This window comes from Amblyomma maculatum, chromosome 1 (genome assembly GCF_055883805.1).
Source record: "Amblyomma maculatum isolate TAMU_Amacu chromosome 1, ASM5588380v1, whole genome shotgun sequence".
Taxonomy (NCBI): Eukaryota; Metazoa; Arthropoda; class Arachnida; order Ixodida; family Ixodidae; genus Amblyomma; species Amblyomma maculatum.
In genome coordinates this window covers 361,371,016-361,394,109 of record NC_139344.1, presented here as the reverse complement: position 1 = coordinate 361,394,109, position 23,094 = coordinate 361,371,016, and the positions used below count along the sequence as shown (strand labels likewise).

General features: G+C 47.7%; 1 protein-coding gene across 1 annotated transcript; it reads right to left on the bottom strand.

Annotated features, from left to right (window-relative positions):
* Window positions 1–2,952: 2,952 nt before the first annotated feature.
* Window positions 2,953–22,038, bottom strand: LOC146207938 (uncharacterized). Its single transcript, XM_084591654.1, has 7 exons — window positions 21,797–22,038; window positions 13,436–13,781; window positions 6,573–7,277; window positions 5,709–5,878; window positions 5,220–5,349; window positions 4,696–4,908; window positions 2,953–3,442 (listed from the first exon to the last, which is right to left on the bottom strand). Exons 2-7 carry the CDS (start codon window positions 13,769–13,771, stop codon window positions 3,305–3,307), a joined length of 1,692 nt encoding a protein of 563 aa, XP_084447780.1. The 5' UTR covers window positions 13,772–13,781; window positions 21,797–22,038; the 3' UTR covers window positions 2,953–3,304.
* Window positions 22,039–23,094: the final 1,056 nt, after the last annotated feature.

Genomic DNA, 23,094 nt, shown 5'->3' with positions numbered 1-23,094 from the left:
TCTCGAGAGAGAGCGCGTTTCTCTTCTCTTACGGCCTCTCCACTGGGGTCTGTTTCCACCGCCCGCCGCGCCTCGGTGGGGTCGCTACCGCCCCATTGCTGCTCTTTAATTGCTGCTCCTCCGCTACAGCCGTTCACGCCCAAGGGAAACACGCGCTAGCTTTTAGCTTCGTCTGCGTCAGTTGCAACTGGCAGGTCCAGACATTTCGTCCCTTATGGTTTATACAAAGGACGTAATCAACATCGAACATTTATCGTGTACGAGGAATAAAATACAGTCAAGAATCCGCTCACGCGCGCGCTCCTCCATCAGTTCGGCCGTGCACGGTCGAATACACTTTGGGTACACTAAGTTTTGTCAAAAAATAAATTTACCAGGCTGTCCGATGTGCCTTTGAATGTTGTAAGCAGGTGTAGCGCGACTTGACGTGAGTGCATGGTGAACTGTTGGGTGGAGATTCTGCCAACCGCTACCGTTTCCGTTCGTAAAGAACGCGCGCTCTCCCTCGAGACCAGCCGTAGTCAAGGAAGGCCAAATACAAAGGCAGATGTCGGGTTCGCACCGCCATCTACCGGAAGCAAACGATACTAACGTTTAAATGCGGCCTCCGAGACTTGCATGTTGTCCCAAATTATTCTCAGGTCCTTAGAGGATTTGGCGGTAGCTGTGGTATAGTGCGCTCCTAAAGCGCCTCTCTTCGATTCCCACGGGTACGCGCAGCAAGTAACATTTAAAGAAATAAAATAATAAGCGCGCACCAGAACTATAGATTGTTTTATGCTTTGATAATAACGCCCATTAGCCACATTGCTGCGGTTGGCTCAAAGGCAGCTTCAGCAGCCCGGGGAGAGATGGCGCCTGATGTCTAGGTTAGATTAGGGTGCCTCAACCCTAAGGTTTGATATGGAGCGCGCATTTAGTGCGGATGAACCAAATGTTATTTCAAATCGACGAGGCAATCTAAGGTTATGATATGAAGCGTGCATCATAGCACGGATGAGCCGAAGGTTATTTCAGATCGAGCCTAAAGTGCCAAAAGTACGTTGCCCATGCTTAGCGCGCTGAAATGTGTATATATATATATATATATATATATATATATATATATATATATATATATATATATATATATATATATATATATATATATATATATATATATATATATATATATATACACACACATTTCAGCGCAGCGGCACGTTTGAACGCAGGACCACTCGCGTTGGAATGCATTCGTCGTTGTTACTGCGTTTCTCACAGCGTTCACTGGCCACAAATGGAACGCTATGCTTTCGCTTCAGCTCATCTCGCTTATATAGATACGTATGAGCAATAAATATATTGTATTTCTGTTCTTAACGAAGATTCTGCCGTTTCCTTATAGGCTTAAAGAGGCCCATTTGTTTGCTGTGAAAATCTATTCTGGAAGCCAGGCATCGTAACCCGACAATTTATTGTTGCTGCCTCCACTTGTATGCACTCGGCTAAATGTGGGGAATTTACGCCCATCGTAATAGTGGAGTAAATCGCGGGAGGAGGGAGGGGGGGGGGGGGGGGGGTAGTGTGCTAGACCTCCCCTTTACTCAAGGTTGGAGTAAGAATTGGTGAGCGAGGGAGCATGCAGGCACTGCATGCAAGCGTCCGCCCTGAGATTCATTCCGGGAGTACTCGGTGGACATCGAATGATACGAACAGTGCACCCAATATCTGGAAGCTCCAGAAGTGAGGAGGCCTCCCCCCTCTCCAGAAAAGAAGGGCTAAGCAAATGACATGCCGTGATTATATGTGATTGCATTTAACTTCTTTGCTTCTCTGGCACCGAGTCTACCTGTGAATGATACCGAGAGTTTAAATGTAGCCTTGTGTGTCCAAGAGTCGGTTTCTCTCAAGCCATCGATTCAAGTATATTTCAGGCCTTGCATTTGTTTGGACATGACGAAAGTTTTAACAGTGCGCGAGGTAGGCGCCAACAAAAGCGACTATCACCTTGAAGCCGTGCATAAAGGCTACTTCATGCGAACCGGTATTCTTGGGACATGAATGCTATGCATAAAAGTAAGAAAGCAATGTCAGTGAAATTGTGCGGAAATAGCGCAACCACTGGATTGTCTGTTGCTTCCCTGCTGGCGCGTGGCAACGAGACTTTTTAAACCGTCAAAGCAGCAAGCCACTGTTGCCTCCGCGGCGGCTTGTGTAACAAAATGAAAAAAAAAAAAAGAAAAGAAAAAGGCTAAGGATTAGTCACCGAGCACGGCATGTGAGAAGGCCATGAAAATAAGGCAAATGTTAAACGCTGCTAAACCGAAGTAACCAAAAGGAAAGCGGTGGCACGTTTCGCTTTGGTTTCGGCACGGGGAAGCAAAATATTTTTGACTACAGGGTAGAGCGTAACCCTGTAAAGGAGCATAGACACTTAATTTTTGTGTTCGCGTTTTATCCTTTGTAATGATGCTTAAGATGTTACTGAACATGGATCACCACATGATGTTCGCTCGCGACTTCCGAATAATTTGTAATTGAATTTCATTTTTCACCTGTTTCGGTTTCAACGGCCAATCGATGGCTGTGACGTTAAAGTCAAGTCTAGGTCACGTGTGGGATGAAAATACAGCGATGTAATCACTCTTGTGTGATTTGAATTCACCAGGATAAAGCCACCCTGTCTCAAGAACAGGAACCACTACAATTGAAGAAGCTGTGATTATATCACCATTTTTAATGTCGTGCGTCAAGACTCGATTGTGACGTCACAGCCATCGCTCGGCTGCTGCAACCGAAACTGGTGGGAAACAAAATCCAATTATAAATTATTCAGCGGTCGTGGGCGAAAACTGCATGCGGATCTATGGCTCGCGCATCTTTAACAAGAAGAAAAATGCTACCAAAATCTAGTGTCTATAGTCCTTTAATGCAATCGCGAATATATCACGTTGTTGATATTACTTTCTAATTATTTAACAATCGTCACGCGCTCAAAATGAATTAGATAGGAAATCGCAAAATAAGTGTATGCTCGCCATCATGGTGTTGAGGCTTGAAGTACACTTTTGAGTTGCTTTCAGTTTATTTCATTAAGTGAGCGGAGAACATAATGCAGAAAGCCCTGCATGAATACTTTTCACAGGAATTTCCGCTGATTAAAAAACTCAGCACCAGTAATCTGCTTAAAAACATCATTGAAAAGCCGCTATATTGTGAGCACTCACCAAAAGAGAAAGAACAGCAAAATAATACATGGGCATGTTTGTGGTAACAGCCAGTTTTTTTCTTTCCCTGTACAATGATTACGTGTATTAAAATATTACACGTTGTAGATTCGCCGCGTGTTTTGGCGGACTGCTCTCAGTATGTCGTCCACTTCAATATTCCGTAGCGATGCGATCCACGTCGCCACATGGATTGCCATCCCAGGGTGAGATGCTTTCAGTCTTCCCGACTCCTGAAATAAAAAAAGGAAAGCACAAGACCGCGGACGTTAGAGAGAAGAAACTCCGCACATGTATTTGGCTACTGCGAAGACGACACTGTAAGAAGTAGTTACCATGCATAATTGGCTAGTAATAACTGATTGCAGCTGTTTTGCGACACAATGCCTCCTGTCGGACTCTTTCAGCAGTGGTTTGCTCCACCGGTAATCCCAAGAACATGGGTTCGATTTGGGCCACGCTTTTCGAAACTCGTCCTTGTAGTAAACGATGTAGTGTACCACATGGTAGAAATTTCTTGAGCCCTCTACTAGGGCGTTCCACGTAGGCTGGGTCGTTGTAGGATGCTAAGCTCTAGAAGCGAAACCAAATTTAATCTATGAAAAAGCAATTCGACCGAACACATACGGCAATGGTACTTTTTTTTAAACATAAAGGTTAGTGAGGCAAATGAAGCAAAAAAAAAATGGCATACTTATGGTATCACCCTATCGCGACCTGTGGCCTCCTGTAATGACGTCAATGCTTATGAGTATGCAGCCTTAATTAAGGTACACATTTGCACGATAGAGCACGTAATACACATATGCACCTGGTTTTTTCTAAGCCGCAGTATCGTGCTTTGTGTGACCTGGTAGATCTTATATGGCACGCAAACCTAAGACCTTGGGTTCGAATACTGCCTGCTAAATTTTTATAAACATAAATGGTTTCAGACACGTCACGGCCTTTATTTTTATTTACGAATTGTTTTAATCTCTTTCGTCCCACTCCTGACGTCACGGTTACACGGTTACCGCGAGTGCTCTGTAGTGTATGAAATTTTCGCATGAGGTCATGTGACTGTTACGTCATGACCCTGTCGACCAGTCACAATTTATACGTAACAGTGAAATTCCAGCGCAGGGGCAGCTGGCTATGACACCAGGCCCTGTCGACCCATCGGGATTTATCACTGACGGTCAATTGAAGAGAGGACGGTGACAATGAGTCTCTTGCAACATGGGACCGTTGTACTAACGCGCAAGAAGTTTGCAGGCGACTGAGGGTGGCGCTATTGTGAACATCAGCACATGGTTATATGGGAAATCTAAACACGGAATCTGAGGTGAGGAGTAAGTATATATGTATTAAGAGCTCTGGTTGCTATTGCAGAAATAATGCACAAATCGGAGTCGGGGTGACGCGTTTACAAAGACGACGATATAAAAATAAACGAAATCTAGCCGCGCACGTATGCTGAATCTGTCGCAAAAGGCGTACGTACAGATTTGGGGAGGAAATAGGGAGAATCCGTCTCTATCAGCAGACGGTCCAAGGGGATATGCCTGGCCACGTCGACGAGCGCGCCAGCGTTGGGGAAGCCTACAAGGGGAGTGAGCCCGAGACAGAGGTTGGGGAACTCCATCAGCCAACGCTGCGCCTCCTGCCAGCTGGCGGTGAAGCAATGGCGGTGGATGAGGTAGTCTGACGGCACCATCTGCGGAAAGGGAGGAGAGCCAGCAGTTTCACCTAGTTAGCAAGAATGAGCAGCGAATTCACGTAAATCTTGACGAATACTGTGCACATATAGTGTAAGCTAGTGATTCTGTTTGACAAAATTCAAATGATCTTTTAAAAACCGACGAGAAAGTCCGAGAACTAAAGTTGGCCGAAACCAGCTCGTGTGAATATGTGACTCATACCGACTCGTATTGACTCTTACAAAAGGTGTACGTGGGGTCAGAATAGTCTTCGTCTAGAAAGAAATTGTGTAGTTTGTGGACTGTGCCAAGCAAAAGGGCAACATACCTCTTTAAGGATACTGAGGGTGTCGGGCGTGGAGTCCCGAGAGTGGATAATCAGGGGCAGGCGTCCATTCACGGCCAGCTTCAGCTGCCGGCGGAACACGCGCTTCTGCTTGTCGTGGTCGCACTTGTTTCTGTAGAAGCGAGGTAATACCCTTCGATAACAGCGACGAACACATCCTAATGTAACACAAACCAATCACGTTCCAGCATGCACACTAGTAATTACTAATGCAAAGTGATATCAAAGAAAAAAAAAGCAGTTCCAGATCATATTGCGGGCTGACAGCAATTACGGTAGTAACTGACAGCAAACCACCAGGAAGCATGAAATTTTACTCAAATCGTGAAGATGCGATTAGACTTCAAAGCGAAAAGAACGAATCTTTTTGGAGCAGCAGATTTATTTTTCTGCACTGGGCAGCTTAACAGTGGCATACAATTATATATTAACCCAACCTCTCCTCTATCTCAGTTTGGGTGTTGCACAGACCTGCGTGAGTAATCCAGCCCTATTTCGCCCAGGGCGACGACTTTCGGGTGCTCCAGAGCCTTGATTAGATGTTCGTCGATCTCCTCACTGTACTCGCCAGCCATGTGCGGGTGACAACCGAAAGCTCCCCAGACGCCATCCTCGGTCAGGATCGGCTCCCACAGGCGTCGCTGCACAAAAACTTCACTGTGAACACAAGAGCGAAGAGAAACTGCTCGAGTGGTGGCATTCGCGCTGCCTGCTTGTAAGTGCGGATCATTTTCATGGTAATCGCAAGCTGAGCGAAAGCTGCCGTTGAAACCTGTGATCATGTTCGGCAGCGATTTTTCCTCCCATGTTTCTTAGAAGGCACCTGCTTACTTCGCCTTTTTTTTTGTTTTGCACTGACGACTACTAATAATAACTGCCCATTCTCAGCACTTCAACAATCCTTTACCCCAAGAAATGCAGGTACCCGTACCCTACCCCTTACTGCAGTACCCGAGGAAACAGAAGGGGAGCCCTTTATGTTAGGAAAATAGGGTAATTGCGGGGCGCGAGTACGCTTGTCCACAGTAATTACCGCAACCCTCGCCTATTCATCCCAGCACTCTGTGCGTGCGTCTTGTCGCCCCGCTATTATTACCCTATGCCCCTAACCGGTTGGGTCCTCATACTCTAAATCACCGTATTGCTCTTCAAAGTGATCGGGGGGGGGTGCTGCCATATCCCGGAATGGGCTGTTCTCGCAGCACAGGGAAATGCTGAGGATTCCTTCTCTCTCCCCATCCCCTCACACACGCCCGTTTCACAGTCCCAGTCAAACTGGTTTCCTGGAAGGTCCGAAAAACTGGTGCGCAGTGAGATAGTGTTTGAGAGCAATACCTTTTTGAATGATTGAGGGTCACAAAAGTTGGCCACGCAGCCTTCGTAGCAGTCTGGAAAAGTATCCCTGTGCTCGTTCCGGAATCTGGTGTAGGTTCCTCGGTGGCCCACTTTGTTGAAGAGGAACTCGAGATGGCAGTGCGTGTCCACCAGGCCCACTCCTGTGTCCAACGAGTACGGCCACACCTTAGTCGTCTGTGGCGCAACTGGAGGCGTGGTTGCTGGCGACGCTGTCCGCGTGGGCTCCGAAGGCACGGTACTGGGCTCGGCCTCTTCTCTTTGTTCGGTACGCGGTGCCTCGAGGGGCGAATTCACCCGTCGTGGTGACGCTGTACGCGTATGATCCGTAGACGTGGTACTGGGCTCGGTCTCTTCTCTGTGTCCGGCGCGGGGCGCCTCGAAGGGCGACATCACCCGTCGTGGCGACGCTGTTTGCGTGGGATCCATAGATGCGGTACTGGGCTCGGTCTCTTCTCTCTGTTCGGCGCGGGGCGCCTCGAGGGGCGACTTCACCCGTCGTGGCGACGCTGTCCGCGTGGGATCCGTAGACGTGGTACTGGGCTCGGCCTCTTCTCTCTGTTCGGCGCGGGGCGGCTCTAGGGGCGACTTCACCCGTCGTGACACACGCCTGCGCTGAAAGTTTACTTCTACCGGCTCCTCGTGCTGACAAGCTGTTTTCAGGGCACGGGCGTCAGCTTCAGCGTCCTTCCAAGCGAAAAAAGAAAATAATACAACAGGCTTAACTGAGATGCACAGAGCCCATGAAAGCTGGTGCCATCTGTTAGTTAAACAAAAGGCCAGGCTTCCTGTAGTATGACTTCCTGCCTTGATCTAACCATTGTATACATGCAGCATGCATTGCAATAAAGATAAAGTAACCTGATTGTTGCCATATTTCAGGCTGGACTGTTTTTTTCGCCTTGCGCTAGCAGCCGATCCCGGAAACTTAGCAGACGCCACGCAGGAAAGGAAAGGGGACATGCTTTTGTCCTTCCTGCTTATGGGAAGTGTATTGTTAATGGACTGGGCTAGGAGCGTGGAGGTGTGAAGGGGGAAGCTGTATAGTAAGGTGATGAAGGGTCATTAGTGCACTGGCTGTGGATACACAGTTCTGGCGCAGAATGCCCCAGGTCCCTTTACCTTACTGTCCTCGGCTATGAGCTGCTGCTCGCCCCTTCTGAAGTCAGAGTGTATTGGTGGCTCCAGGTACAAAAAGCAGTCCAGTCAGCAATATGACGACATCACATTCAAAATGTCATAGTTTGCACGCGGCTTCTCGTCAACGAGCTCGTTGCGGTGGCGTCTATGCCTGTGAACTAACTGGCGACTAAGTGCGCTTCGAAGGGCCCATAAAGACGTGTTCCGCGGCTCCTTTGCTATGCATGCGTTTTTTTAAGGGGATTACAAATTTAAGGGGATATAAATTGCAACTGATCCCATCAGCACGTGTTCGTTGCGAGGTAAACGTTAGGCAGGGTGAGGACGTGGACCCCTCACGGTAGACGGGATACAAGAGAGGAGAGCCAGGATCCTTCTTATTGCCAAGATGATGCACGGTCTTACAATCAGTTGCTCTCGGATCCTCCAGTGAAAGTAACAAATCGCCTTATCAACGTATTTACCTTTTTAAGGAGTGAGTGGGCGAAGAGCTTCTCAGTAACCCCAAGATGACGAATATTCCAGTTAGAAGAGGTCATTGAGAAACTTTATTTTTGCTTAGTAACTACTAACTCCTTGATGGGTTGCATTATTTCGAGGCGTTGTTGTAGCACTGTCCATATAAGTTCGCATTTCGCTTTGCGGATTATAAAAAATAGTTCACAGCAACTTTAATCTCTCCAGTGAGGCGCTGCGGCCTTGTTCCGGGTTTCGCCGTTTCGCACTGTATACTGGCGGCGTACGAATTAACCTACGCGTTTTACTGAAGGCGCTGTGTACAGCAAGGCACAGTCGCGATGTACCTTTCAGCGTACAGTGACTTCTATTTTTACGAAAACAATCAGGTTGCTCAACAAGGCATCTATTCTCTGAAATCACTCTGAATAATCACTCTGAAAATAGGTAAAAAATGGGAATCAGGAATCTGAAAATTGTTATGGGCCACCCACATGGAGCGAACAACTGGCGGCTGACGACGTCGGCGGCCAGTGAGAAAACGCACGAGCTGGTCCACTTCAACAACGCACTTTTCACACTAAATGACGTTTCAAGAGCAACACATAAAATAGGCACCGTCTAAAATGGCGTCCGACAGCGCTTGTATACAGTCTTCGAGTACGTCCGACGCTGCAGCAACAGCGTACTGCCGGCGCCTCTCTTTGCAGCAAGGTTTGAGTGAGTGTTGTTGAGCGGAACGTCTATAAGGGTTCCGCTCCAGCTGCATCATAAAAGCTTTGAGAATCGTAACGCTTACAGCATCTTGAACGCGACCGAGTGGCGTCGCTATAGGGTCCCCCGCACCCGCTGCGGAGGCGCGGCGTGCCCCCCCCCCCCCCCCCCCTTTTTTTTTTCCCGCGATGTAGGCACCGAATCGAAACTTCCTTTCTACTTCCTCTGTGCTCATGGTTGGCATTGAAGTTCGCTTTGCACCCAATCACGCAGTGCGAGTGGCATTTTTTTTTTCTTTTTAATACTTATACGCAGTGATCGTGCTCCGCGACTGATAATTCTGTAAGACATCACATCAAAAGCACATATATCCGAAAAAGGCAGAAACATCAGCACGTGAAAGTTGTGAGAAAATTCACAGAGCAAGAGGCTTAAGACAGGTGATTGCCCAGTACCAGACCACAAGAACAGGCCTCTGGATTACGCAATGTGTAAACATTAAGCGTGTGAATCGCTGTAGCCGTATGAGCACAAATATAACAAGAATGAAATGGTAAATGCTACAATGACTATAACGGAGTAGCAATGCAACTTTGCATACATATTTAAAGACTATCAAAAAGAATCAGCGAATAAATCGTGATAAACTGTATAGAAGCGGCTTTCTGTGTCCTCCTTGGTTTAGTGCTTATTACACTGGTTGTAGCAATTCGGCGCAAGAATAAGTTTCCAACGTGCAATAAACAACCGCACTTAAGCCGGTAATAATAGCTCAGAGGAAAGTAATGGTGAACACAAACAATGTCGGACTATGCACGTTATCACGCGCGCAGGAATATGCATAGGAATGCCAAGTGAGAACTAGAGAGGCAAATCTGTAACTCAGACATCTAGAACACACAGAAAATAACTAAAGTCATGCAACAGACAAACCGTTAATCAGGACCTTTAAATCAGGACCATGCCAGAAAACACGACACTTGCAAAAGTTACAAGGAGCAAATAATTATGTCTGCCGCATATACAAAATTTAAAAGGCTTACACGTATCCCTCGAACTCATTCGTTAAACAATCAAGAACCGACCGATATACAAAAAATTTAACACTTAAGGCCTGTTTTCTTCATGTATATTATAACAACATTATCACGGCTTAAAAGCAGACATTCACGCAAACAGTGCAAGGCGAAATTACAATCAAGAACTGACCTATATAAGTAAAATGTTGGTGATACGAATCCGGTTGATACGAATGTTTGGATGATACGAATTCCCGAAATTCTCCGGCCGGAATTTATTGTGTACAATGTGCGAAATTTCGGATGCTCCGGTTACTCTCCCGTGCCACTACGAACTCGAACGCGCGAACTGCGACCGCAACCCTGAGCACTACGTAATCGCCAGCCGCGCTGTATGTACGCATACGGCAGGCCTCGAGAAGAGCGCGCTTCTCTGCACGACGCCGACGTCGCGTTTGACGGTCCCGCTGTGTGCGCCGCGAGTGGCGGGCTGTGATCGCGCGACCGTAATAACCCTTCTCAGACTTAAACAGCTCTGCGCAACTGTCCTTTCTATGATTCTGTAAACTTATTCTCTTTCGTTTTGGTGATACCAATGTTAGGGTGATAGAAATTCTTTTGCCACCCCATGGGATTCGTATAACCGAGGTTCTACTGTTGCAAAATGTTTGAGCACTTAAAAACCATTTTTATTCATGGAAATTGTAACAGAAAAAAACAAACATTTATATTAAAAGCAGATATTCACGAAGTGTAAAGAAAACTCGAAAATGAAATCAAAATTTTGCTTTCCTGCATGGATTCCAGGACTGCGAAGCTGCTGATAACTTGATCAAAATCGATGCTTTTTGCCAGCTCACTTTCAATCGATAATAATGCCAGATCTGATAGCCTAAACTGACTCATTGTAGATCTCAAATAGTTTTTTTATTAGTTGCAACTTAGAAAAACTCGCGTGCGCACTATATACCACAGACGCACGTATCATGAGAAATAGCTACAGCCCTAATGACAGGTTGGGAAGGGAATCTACAGAATCTCACTCAAGAATTCATGTCAAGAATTGCAATGCTGCCCGACTGTTGGCGACTACGAGGGCAATTTCGGCTGCTATGCGGTGTCTCCTCATCCTAGGAATTTCGATAAGCAGAGCGGTGGTCAGACAGTCCATCATAGACATCGGTAAGTCGAGGAATAGAAACTTTGAGCTCTTCTTCAGTTGAATAAAGAAGGTTTGCTTCAACAGGTCCAAAGAGAGTTGCCACATCTCGCATCGCTTTTGAATATTGTGCAGATCTCGGCATAAAATCTATCAATGCACTCCAGCATAGCCCTCTTATTTTCTTCCTGCAACGGAAGTCCCGAACCTCTGGCTTGTTCCCCTGCCATCCTCTTCCTTTACCTGACACGCCTCTCAACTGCGATTCCAAGTTGATTGCATTTTATGAGCGCCTGCTCAGCAGCATTTTCCACTAGGCGACCACGTTCCTTTTCGTGAAAAAGCTTTAGGGCCTCCAATTTTGCTACTACTTTGTGAAGGGATAGTCCTTTTGTCTGAAAATACAGTTGCGCAGCATTGACTTCCTCAAGTACTGAACACCACGGGTGAAAATAACAGGTACCCTTTCTCTCTCTCTTTGTTTTTTTTTTTTTTTTTTTTTTTTGTTCTAGTCAGCGCGTAGTGATCAGACTTGCCATCCGCTGAGCAACAGACATTCCGTGCCTGTCGGCGTTTTGATAGTGTGATGCGGATGTATGACTGGGCCGAGGAGCGAGAAAGGTACAAGAGATAAATGAACAAGGCAAAATACAAGACTGCTGGAGAGATGCTGCCAGCGGTCCTAGCTTGGGAAAGGAGAGTGAGGTGCACATAAACAAAAAGAGGCGTGTTATATGAGACCCGTCGGCGGCTGTCGGCTAGCACGCTCCCGCGCAGGGGTTCCCGATGGGTATCGGGTTAATGCTGGTCTTTCCAGGGTACACGCAGTACATAGGCCCGGTCCAACGTTAAAGTGGCTTGGAGTCTAGCTTAAACTAAGGAATGTGTTTTCAAGTGCTCCTCACAACACTAAAATTCGTTTTACGAGATCACACTTGTCATTTAGTGTCTCTACCAATGTGCGCCTTTTCGTGTCTTCACACAAAATTTATTTCGCGCCCCCACCCCTTCCCCCATCTAACTGCTGCACCTCCCCCCCCCCCCCCCCCCTCCTCCCTGAGTGTTGCACTCGGTGCGCACCGCACCCCCTCGCGACGCCACTGACGCGACCTTAACAAAGCGGTGCCGCCGCTTGGCCGTGCCGCGCGCTCCTTTCTTTTTTTTTCATAGTCGTTGCTAGGCCTATATTTTTCGCATCGATGCACATGAAACGGTGATATGAAATTACTTCGCGCTACAGTAAATGGCCTACTCATAGACCTCACTTGTGTAATAATAAAGGCAAAATATGATTAATATTGGCTGCACTTAGTAGAGGTGGCGTGTAAGCGAACAGGAGCAGCCACGCCGAAACGGCGGCAGCTGGTTGTGAGCAGATACATGCATCGCAGCTGTCGCTGCTAGACCAGCGATCCGGTACGGCTCAGCAATCCTCAAGCAGGATTCAGTTTTGACATTCGGCTTATTATTTACAGAAGCAACAAAATTTTACCACACTTTTCTAAACGTTTTCGTATCGTCGGAGCGCACGACCGATACCTCCTTATAAAGGAGGTTATGGCACGACTCGGAGCTGCAGCCGGCGCGGTGCAGCAAGTGTCGCCATCGCACGGTGGTCGCGTGCAGGAGCGGCCGTTCGCCCGGCTGCCGGCGAAAATCTTTCCCGGCTTGAGCGGCGGCGAATGGCCACCATGACACTTCGCCGCGTGGCTGTTCGCATGTGGATTGAAATTTCACACCTATCATGCACTCTGCAAGCAAGCTTCTTCAACAGCGCGCTTTCATTTGCTCGAACTAGCCGCCCTTAAGTCTTCTGTGTAGATACATTCATTTTCGTCGGAAGCTTTCCGCTATGCTTTGGGCGACCAAATATGCTGCGCACGTGCATGCTGAAACGACGCGTCATGCAGAGTGAAGGAGCTGAGGGTTCATATCGGTAGCACAGAAGCATATTCCGGGATGCCTTACATCTGTGTTAGGTGCAAGCTACGCATTGCCCAAAATCAATCTGAAAAGCTGAGGTTGGTTGCTGCAAAGCTCAAGCACAGCTTTGCCAAAATGTGGTTATCTTCAGCGTTCGTTAGGGTGATGGGGGTGACAAATACGGCAAAGAATGCCGGAATCTACGATGTTTTCACAAAAGCAGAAAAGCCTGTGGAGTACTAACATGAGTAAAGAAATTTCCCTGACACATTGAAAATAAGTACGCTAAACATGCTGAAACACAAATATTTTAAAACCAGTGAAATTACAGATGCGCTACAAATCGCTAAGCGCAGCGTCTCCGGTTGACATGAACAAAAATGCGCGTCTTACAGATTACGAAGCTAAATTAGAGCATAAAAAAAACTCCTCACCTGGCCAGATCGCAGACAGTGCAGCATGTAGGTACTTGGACCGTGCCACAGAAGAGAATCCCTTACGGCATGCGTGGGCTTTGTCTCTTGGATATATTCTTCGAAGACAGAGCATGGCAGCTTGTCCCACGAAGACTCTTCATGCGAAACACTTTCTGTGCTAGTCCCAGCTTGAACTTCACCCCTCGTAAGCTCTGGCAGCGGCAGCGGGGGTTGATTGGCAAATGGGAGGTCATCTTGAGACGGGCAACGGCGAATCAAGACTGTGCACTCGTCCGAAGATTCCGCGTCTGAGTCGCAACCATAGGATTCATCAAGTGACTCGTAGGCAGCCATGGTTGCAGACCTGCAAAAAGAAAAAAAGAAATGCCATTAGTTTTTCATGCTCTACGACGTCATGTCGAGCGACGCAGGATAAACGTTACAGTTACAGGGGGAACAAAGCGACAAATGCAGGACACTACCAATTTTGTGCACAACGTATTATTTATGATGCATAACGAACCGCTCAATTTTAGTCCGAGCCGTCTGCGATTAAGACTGCTTGCAGTGTAGCCGGGTAAGGACAACAAAGTTGTAAGCAAAACAGCCGGTGCACAGGGCTGTAGTTACGCAAATGCTACCGCATAACAAAGGCTGAAATGTGCGAGGCAAAACTCACCGTCTGTGAAATCTGCTTCTTATCGAGTGTAGTAACAGGTACGACGAATGCGGCCGTCAGGAAGGATTCAGAACCTCGTAGCAAACGAGCCCCGTCCCGTCGAGCCCGTCCCCGTGGCAAACGTCCCCGCCTAAGTGCGACGAGAACGCGTCCTGTAGCAGGCAAGTGCCCCTCCGCTAAAATAGTGGTGCCACTAGAGGACCAGGGTGGTAGCATTGTCAGGTGAGGAGGAGAGGGAAAATGCAGGCCTACGAGGAGGACCAAGTTCCAAGGAAGGAACCGGTCTATTGTGAGCTCTTTTCCACAAAACTTTTGACACGTGTCGCGCTTGCGGGAAGATTTCTTGAAATCACCAGACATCAGACAGTCTTTCACATGCGTCTCCTTCCCCCCTTCTTCCATTCTATTACCGGCCCTCTCTCACAAACTCCACTACCGGAGAAACGATTATAGGCCTTGAATTGCTCTGCGGAAGTGGGGCGCGAGGGAGGTGAAACTATTGTACTGCAAATCATCTTACAATGGTTTATTTTATGGCATAGTTAGGAACAGTGCTGGCTTAGCGTAGCCAGAGTACTTATGTGTGACGCATCAGTGGAAATGGTCAGGCGACTTAATTCCCAGAATCTCTCTACTGAACACAACCATAGCATGTCCCATCACTTGGGGTCCATGGGAGCGGACACGACGTGAGCGTCTGCATGGGCATAGAAAAATGTTGCTGACTGTACAATAAGTGGTCCCTTGGCGCCGCCGTAGTACTCACTGGACTGCATTTTGCGCAGAAAAACCGGTTCCGCTACGGCTTCCACCGTGCTAGCGACAAGCGCAAAATACAGTCCAGCGAGCAATAAGGCGGCGCCCAGCGACCACAAGATGTTTGAAGTACTGCAAAAGGCAGGGGATTACTGACCCATTAAGGATCGCGCGCACTATAATAGGCAATTGTGCTTCTAAGTGCCTTTCACCCCGGTGCACTACAATAGATAATTGTGCTCCTACTGTTGCCCCCACCAATTCGGGGCATAGAGGCGCCTGTCACCACAATTCCTTATTTGTTGCGCCCATGATCCTGATTGAACTAGGTCACCCCAGCCTTTCGCAGTACTGCAAACAGCTTGTGCGTATTACTCTGCTGAACAGTAAAAAGAACCAACAGAGGGAAAATATTGATACATGTTATAGAATAGAGTAAAACAGCGCTAGGCTGTTTATTGCTACAGTTGAGGAAGCATATAAAGGAGACATCATGAGAAAAACACACAATGACATTACAACTTGGAATGGCGCAACGTCACTAGTTTAGATACTCCTGTTCCTTAGGGAATAAAGTTATCGACGGGATGCTGAAGCAGGTGTCTCCTCAGAAATGAGCTTCGAGGTTTCATATTTATATCTGGCGATGATAGTGGTATCCGTGAGATGAGCATCGCAGTCTTTATGTTATGCGCAATGGATGGCAAGATGGTTTCTCGGTGACTTGTTTTCTACATCAGTTGCGTGTTCTCGTAGTCTGTCGTTGATACAGCGTCCTGTATTACCGATGTAAAAATGGCCGCATGACGTCGGGATCTTGCAGACAACACAAGCGCAACAGTCCACAAACTACTTCTTGTGCTTCTTGTGGCGGCCAATTTGTTTTCATCATCGTTAATTCGTTTGCACAATCTGCTCAATTTATTCTTAGCCGAAAAAACCAACCTAATGCCCGCTTTGCTCACAATTTTTTATAAGTTGTGCGAAATTTTGTGCACCTACGGGATACACGCTGGTTTCTTTTTTCTTCCCCCTTTCTCTCTTTCCACTTTCATTCCCACCTTCCTCCCTTCCCTTCGGCGCGGTTCAGGTGTCCACAGAGCAAGTGTGACAGATGCTGCGCCTTTCCCTTCCTATGAAGCAATCAATCAATCAATCCAGACCAGCATCGGTGCGCTTGTTCTTTTGCAGTCTACATTCGGCCAGCATGTAGACCTATTTAAAAATGGGAAATAAATTTAATCGTGTCAAACCGCTCAGAATGGAATACCAATGTTTTCTGGTAGCATGTAGCGGAGAATAAAAACAAAATAAAAAAGTAAAGTAAGAATAGAAAATTATAAAACACCGTCTGCGTGCGTGAAACGCTAGCGCGTCATGTTCTTGGGGGCCCACTTTCACATGCTGTGAATTTTGTCCTGCCGCATAAGAGGTTCCAACCACTCGGAATTGAATCGCAGCGCCGGTGCGATCGTTCTGCTACTGACCAATGAGGAGCCGAGGAGCGTCGTGACGTCACGTGACGTCTAGCGACGTGCAACGAGCTGGCGCGGCAGAGCCAAGAATCTTAGAAGACGAATCGCGAGGCATAACAAGGAAATTGAAAGCTACGCGATCAAATTGTGCGAACAAAACTGGCTCAGCAGATGCGACGAAATGGAGGGAGGCATGAATCTCTCCAAAACGTGGGGCATGCTCCGGCATCTGCTGGACCCAAGAAATTCAAAAACTCAATCGGGAATAAGATTGGCAAAAGTCAGGCACCGACATCATTGTCAATTACGCGGCTAAAAGGGGACTTTCGTGCCCCCCGCATAAATCTGAGTTGTTCGTTTATAACCCAAAGTACCTCCGCTGCAAGAATAGCGGGGAGTTTCATATTCAGGTGGAGGGCAAACCGGTGCCAAAAGTAGATCAGATCAGGATTTTGGGGATGGTCATTCAATCCCACGGTCACAACGGAGAGGTCCTGAAAAAATTAGAAAGTTACGCGATGCAAACCCTCGGACTCTTGAGGAGGGTCGCCACTAAAGGAAGAGGCCTCAAGGAGAGAAATTTACTAAAACTAATCCAGGCATACGTAATATGCAGAATCAGTTACGCCACGCCCTACCTGGACATCAAGGCCGGCGAAAAAGAGAAGTTAGACTGCCTGATTCGAAGATGCGTTAAGAAGGTGCTAGGACTGCCCATGGGTACCTCGAGCGAACGACTGCTCGAACTCGGGGTGCATAACAGGTGGGCAGAATTGGCGGAGGCAGTGCGAGTCTCCCAATTAGAGAGACTAAGCACGACCGAGACGGGCAGGGTAATCCTTGCAAAAGTAGGCCTCAACCCAGACAGGGGAGTTCAAAAAAAAGTCACAATTAATAGTGAAATCAGGAATGCCTTGGTAGTCCCCCCCTTCCCTAGGAATATGCATCCAGAATTTAATGTCGAAAGAAGGGCCAAACGAGCTGAAGCTCTAGAGCGACGGTTCAAGAACATGGGAGCAAAGGAAGTAGTCTATGTTGATGCGGCAAGTGGCAGAACAGGTGCGGCGGTAGCTTCGGTAGTCGATGGCCGAGGGGCACCGGTATCCGCAGCAGCCATCAGAGGCCGCAACATAGAGACTGCGGAGGAAGTTGCGATAGCGCTAGCTTACGTAGGAACAGAAGCCAAGTTCATAATTAGCGACAGCAAAACTGCCATTCAAAATTTTGGGAAGGGGAGGATATCGCCGGAGGCGGCCAAAATCCTCACCCAAAGAACAATAAATAGGAAAATTCAGTTAATTTGGACACCCGCTCACGCTGCCGTCCCTGGTAACGAGGCGGCTCACGAGCTAGCCCGAGCTCTCTACTTCCGGGTAGCTGTCGAGCCCCCCGAACACTGGGCATACGACGAGCGTCTGCAAAATTACGGGGAAATCATCGACCATTATAAATTGGGACGTAGACTGGTACCCCCGCCAGATGTTAGACTAAATAATAGAGAAGCTGTCGCGTGGAGGCGGCTACAAACTAATACGTTCATGAACCCGGTCTGGGCGTTTCACGCGCTACCAGACTTTAGGGACAATGATCTTTGCAAACACTTTGGGGCGAGAGGGACCCTCGACCACATAATTTGGGAGTGCCCACAATCTCCAGGGATAGGGCAAAATATTAAAAGTAGAAAAGCCTGGGATACCCTGCTGCGAAGCGCGGACTCTGCGATCCAGCACCGCACCGTCCATCTGGCGGAAGAGGCCGCAAGAAGCCAAGGGCTACCTGCCAGCCTCTAATCCGCGGGCGCACGACTCCCCGTTTCCGATGGAATTAAAAGTTGCACAACCAACCAGCGGCAGAGCCACGGCCGGTCTCGAGGGAGGGCGCGCACCGGCCGTGCTCCCTAAAGCCCGTGCGCCCTTGTCGCCGCTAGGCATATCTTTTTTTTTTCTTTTTTACTTTTCTTTTTTTCCGCGCACCATAACCGAATGGAATAACCTGCCATTATCATCCCTTCAGGACTTTGATTCCTTAGAAAAGGCCGTGCATTGATTTGCTGTCTTGCTTGTACTCGTGTATATTTTATGTTCATGTTTTTGCACTTTATGCTTTTCTGTTTTCTTTTGGAATTGTTGCCCCTCCTGCCAGAACATTTCACTGGGTCTGCAGTATGATCAAATAAATAAATAAATAAATAAATAAATAAATAAATAAATAAATAAATAAATAAATAAATAAATAAATAAATATTCAGTTTCGCTTCGAAGCTTCAGCTAATGACGCTTTAGAATCGTTCAGCACTATAAGTGGTTGATTCGTGGAACAGCCCTATTTGCAACCTAATTGTCTAACAGTAAAAGAAAGATATAATTTCGACGACGCATTAGCAGTGGAGCTAGAGTTATACGAGCTAGTATGAGCTGAACAACACAGGCAGCTGGGGGTGCGAGCAGGAAATTTGCTTGTATCGCAGTGTGTCACCAGAATCTTATTGCAGATCAGCGATTCTAAGCAAGGGTTATTTTCTAACATGCCTTTATCTACGCGATCAATTTACTTTAGCGTGCTGCTTCTTTTTTTTTTCTCTCTTTTCTTTTTGCTTTTTGACGGCGGCTCGCAAATAATCGGCCGTGCCGGTGCCGACGGGCTTCGGCAAACAGTTTGGCTTGTGTCATGTGCGGCAAGATAGTCGACAAGGCATCAGATTTAAACCATCGCTAGGTACTCGCAAGGCAAAACTTCTCCATCAGAAGCATATCGAGTGTTGGTAGCAGTCGTGCGTGAAATGTTTTTAGCACACGTGCGTTCTCAGATTCAGAGGAAGTAACGGATCACAGGATTCATGTCGTGAAGCTTCTTGTCTTTGAGAAATTGGTGGTAAATTACTGTATTGTTTTTTATTTAATAATTCGTGCACCCAACAACACCACCCATTGCTGCAAAGACGAACCTAGAATTGATGCTGTTTGCAAGCAATCGTGTCGGCCGAGTGCCAGGCTGTTACGAGTACCGCCGCCGCACCCGTGCCAGGAGTATACAGTTGAATGCCTAAAATCGTGCTTTTCAGGATAAGCTGCCCCACAGCTAGGGTGCCTCGTTGGAGTTGACAGGCATCGAGGCACCCTACCCGCACCCACACCGAACAAGCAGTGCCCGTCGTCTGGTAAGCACCTTTATACAAGACTGTGACGTCTTTAAGTGTTGGCAGCTAAAAAATTCTTGTTTGGCAGCGCGAGTACCGAGGTCTTGTCTGTAAAATCTTTTTTGTGGTAGAAATGAGGCGTCCTCAACTGTGCTTTTTGGCATATGTAGTCTTGACTTTGAAAATAACTTCTGATGCAAATTTCGTTCATAATTATCAGCATCGAAAAATCGCCGAAGTCGCCTTTTAAGCGACCTCTTAACATTTTTACTTTGTATAACTGTAATCACCTACTGTCAAAAGTCTAAGGGAACGGTCCTTTCTATAAAACTCTTTCTTTATACTTTCAGGTCACATTGATTGGAATGTGAAGGACAGTGTAAATTAGAATGAATTTTTCCGCTAACATTGTTAATCGCGAGTGAACGCTGTCACGCGTGTATCATGCTCGGTCGCAGGGAACAGGCATGTACAGTCGTGAGCAAAAGTAGTATGCAACACTCAGTTTGCGGCGGAGCTCTAGAAAATTGCCCCCCGACTTTATCTAGCAACAGCTATCTAAGATCGAGACAATAGCAGCGATGCCCCATTTTATACACACGCATGTGCCGATGTCGCAGTCCGTTACGCTGTTGCTAGATTGAATTTCGATGTAGTTTCCCCGGGGTCTGTCACTGGCTGAGTATTGTATACCACTTTTGCTCGCGACTGTACGTGCCATAGTAATCTGCAGCAGTCGGAATGGATTACTTCTTACCATAGTTCAGCGCAACTGAATTGGGAAAAGCTTTCGACACATCACGTCCGATACTGAGATGTCCGGCGACACATAAGCGCCAACTTTCAACCTAATATCAAGGATGCAAAAAAAAAAAAAAAGACCCCAAAGGGCATTGCAGGCTTTTGGCCAGACTTATACCAGTCACGTCACGTAACGGCAACTATTCGACTCTCAGCTGCCCAGAGAAATGGCTCACGCTCACCAGTGCCCTGTGGTCCCTGTAGCGGCGGGTGCCACCTGTCAGACGTCAATGGATGGTCGTGATCATGTCCTCAGCGCTCTCTGGTCCGCGAGCATCTTGTGACGGGGCCAAAAACGACGCAATGAAGGAGCAATTTTTCGGCAGTTTCCGCGGCTCCGCAGTCCGGGCAGGCATAACTTTGGGAAATCCAGTCTGTCCGGGCCTCACGAAACTTATACGCGCGGCCGAACAGAACCGCGAGCTGCTAGTGCATCAGCGCGAAAATGCTGATGAGTTGGAGGCGCTCTCTGAAAGATTCGCGAGTCCTTGTGTTGTCCATAGTTGAAAGGTTTCTTGTGGCGGCGGCAACTTGGTCGGCGTGCTGATCGCCTGCGATGCTGCGCGGACTGGGGCCCACCCACTCTGCAGGAAGTTTACGGACAATCTACGTGCGCGCCGATTGCACGCGGACATGTAGTAGCCGAGAGCTGATACCGTTTTTCCTCCTCCTTTTTTGCAGGTATGTGTCTTGGTGATCGAGTCCAGTAGCGCTGGTACGACGTCAGTATAAGAGGAAAACGTCCATGCGGCGTGTCTTGCAATTGGCCGAGGACGAAAGGGACAACCTGTAGCCGACTTGGTTGCCGTAAGTGTCCCGCACTGGGAATATTAGATTTCCGAGCTCTGTGTACTTGCTGACAGATCTCGGCTTCCTCTCTCACAGGAAGTAGCGCGATGTTCACATGACCTTGCAAGCTGCTTCCGGGATCGTTTGCTTTTAGCAGACGATGCCAACCATCTGTCGCCACGACGCTCTACTTTCGCAGTGAAATCGCCCGCGCGTTCATCTCCTGATACGCGGGTAACACTAAAGACTGATAACAAAGGCGCGATTCAATCGATGCTTTTTGTGAACGAAGCGCGACTTGCCTGAACAGCTGCGAAGCGTTTGGTAAGGTTTGCTCGCCGTTGCTGCCGAACTTCTTCCGAGGGCCCAGCTCACTGCGCTCGAAAACACGCGAAAACGTCTACGATAAGCGTCAGCTGCATGCTCTAGCACACACACAACGATTCTTTTACGATGCTGTCATACCTGGGAGCTGAAAAGATCGCGAAGCAGGCGCAGAACAACTGCTGTATAGAGCATGAGCAAACAATCCGTGCTCGGGGCTCAGAACGCATCCGTGTGCAGTGACTTTGAAGGCAGGAAAGCTATAGGATGTAAGAGTCAAACGCCTTACCGCTGCTTAGAGGCCAGTTACGGAGCTAGTGTCACAGTTTAGCGCATGATATGGTCTGCAGGAACACGAAAAGTACTCAGCAAGTGCATGGAGTCTAACTCAATATGGTTACTAGAACAGCGCTACGTACGTTCCTGGGAGCTGTACTGGTGGGCGGAGCTTCTGGGCTTCCCGAAAGAAAGCGAACGCTGGACTTGTGTCAGGAAGTAGTCCGGGATCCCACAGGACTGAAAATCGAACATGCCCAGTGACGGATGATGTGGGGAGTGCCGCCTGCTTTTCGTCGTCATGCCAGCATTGCCAGTCTGGAGCGACAATTAAGGCTCGGCGTCGGCGGGATTGTGAAGGCAGCGGGGGCCAGCCGGTGGTAGTTCATCCTGCAAACCTGTGCCGCCCCAACTAATTTCGCAGGTGAGAGCAATGGTTTGTAGGCAGATTTAAAGCGCGCATATGAGTTACAGAGGCCGCGCCCAAGTAGCCAGTCTCAGAAGTTTTCTATCTTAGTACTGACAGTTGCACTATCGAAAGCAAATAACCGAATCAACTCTGGTTCTACTGTGCTTCTATTATGCACCGCTTCTATTATGATGTAATGTGCACTATCGATATCGTGCTTTGCCTTGCACCATCTCATCTGTTTTGAAACTCTCTTCTAAAGGACGGAATGCGTTTCTCGTTAATAAAGGGCTAGAGGTGAGAGGCCTACGATAAAACTTGAAGCTGTTTTGTACCTTTCTAGTAGCCACAGACAAGCTGTCACACCTTTGGCCTGCATATGTGGCGATGAGACGAGTTGATCGATGCTAGTGAAAACATGAAATCGCGCATGTTCGTTGCACATTTGAAGGTATCTACAATATCTAAACGATACGCAAAATGTCCTTCCAGGAAAGTGGAACAATTCGTCAACAACCAAAAAGTAAAATGAACGACGAAAAAAGCGCTCGCTTGAACGCTGAGGCAGGTCACGAAGTGCCGATGAGTTACAAGCATTTCACATAAACAACAAACTACGCACCCCAAATGCCTAGACGAACGTGGACGAAGCAGAGCTGGCAGAGCTCTGGCATTGTTCGCATTCGTGGAAATGGACTTGCGATCAGGTAGCGCGCTGATAAGCGGAAAGAGCAGCGTCAGTGACGACTTGACCGTGCCGTATGCCATTTACGGAGAGCGGCACACATGGACCACAGTTGATAGCGCCACTACAAGATAGCCGTTATTTCCAGCCTTTGTAGCCGCCGTCCTAACGCCGTTGACGGCACTCATGTGCATTGCGAACCACTGCCATGCAGCTCGCTTTCAAACGTGAAGAATGTAATAAAACACCAATAAAACACCACGATTTCGTACGGATGTCAAGTGTATTTGAAATTGCAGAGGCGAATAGAGACAGGTTTCTCTTGTCGACTGGCGTCAAGGCTACAG

Coding starts and splice junctions, on each gene's coding strand:
- LOC146207938 (XM_084591654.1), bottom strand. CDS start 13,771: ATGGCTGCCTACGAGTCACTTGATGAATCCTATGGTTGCGACTCAGAC. Junction 7,278..13,435: donor ACTGTCTGCGATCTGGCCAG/GTGAGGAGTTTT, acceptor TTCGCTTGGAAG/GACGCTGAAGCTGACGCCCG. Junction 5,350..5,708: donor GGGCTGGATTACTCACGCAG/GTCTGTGCAACA, acceptor TCGCTTCTACAG/AAACAAGTGCGACCACGACA.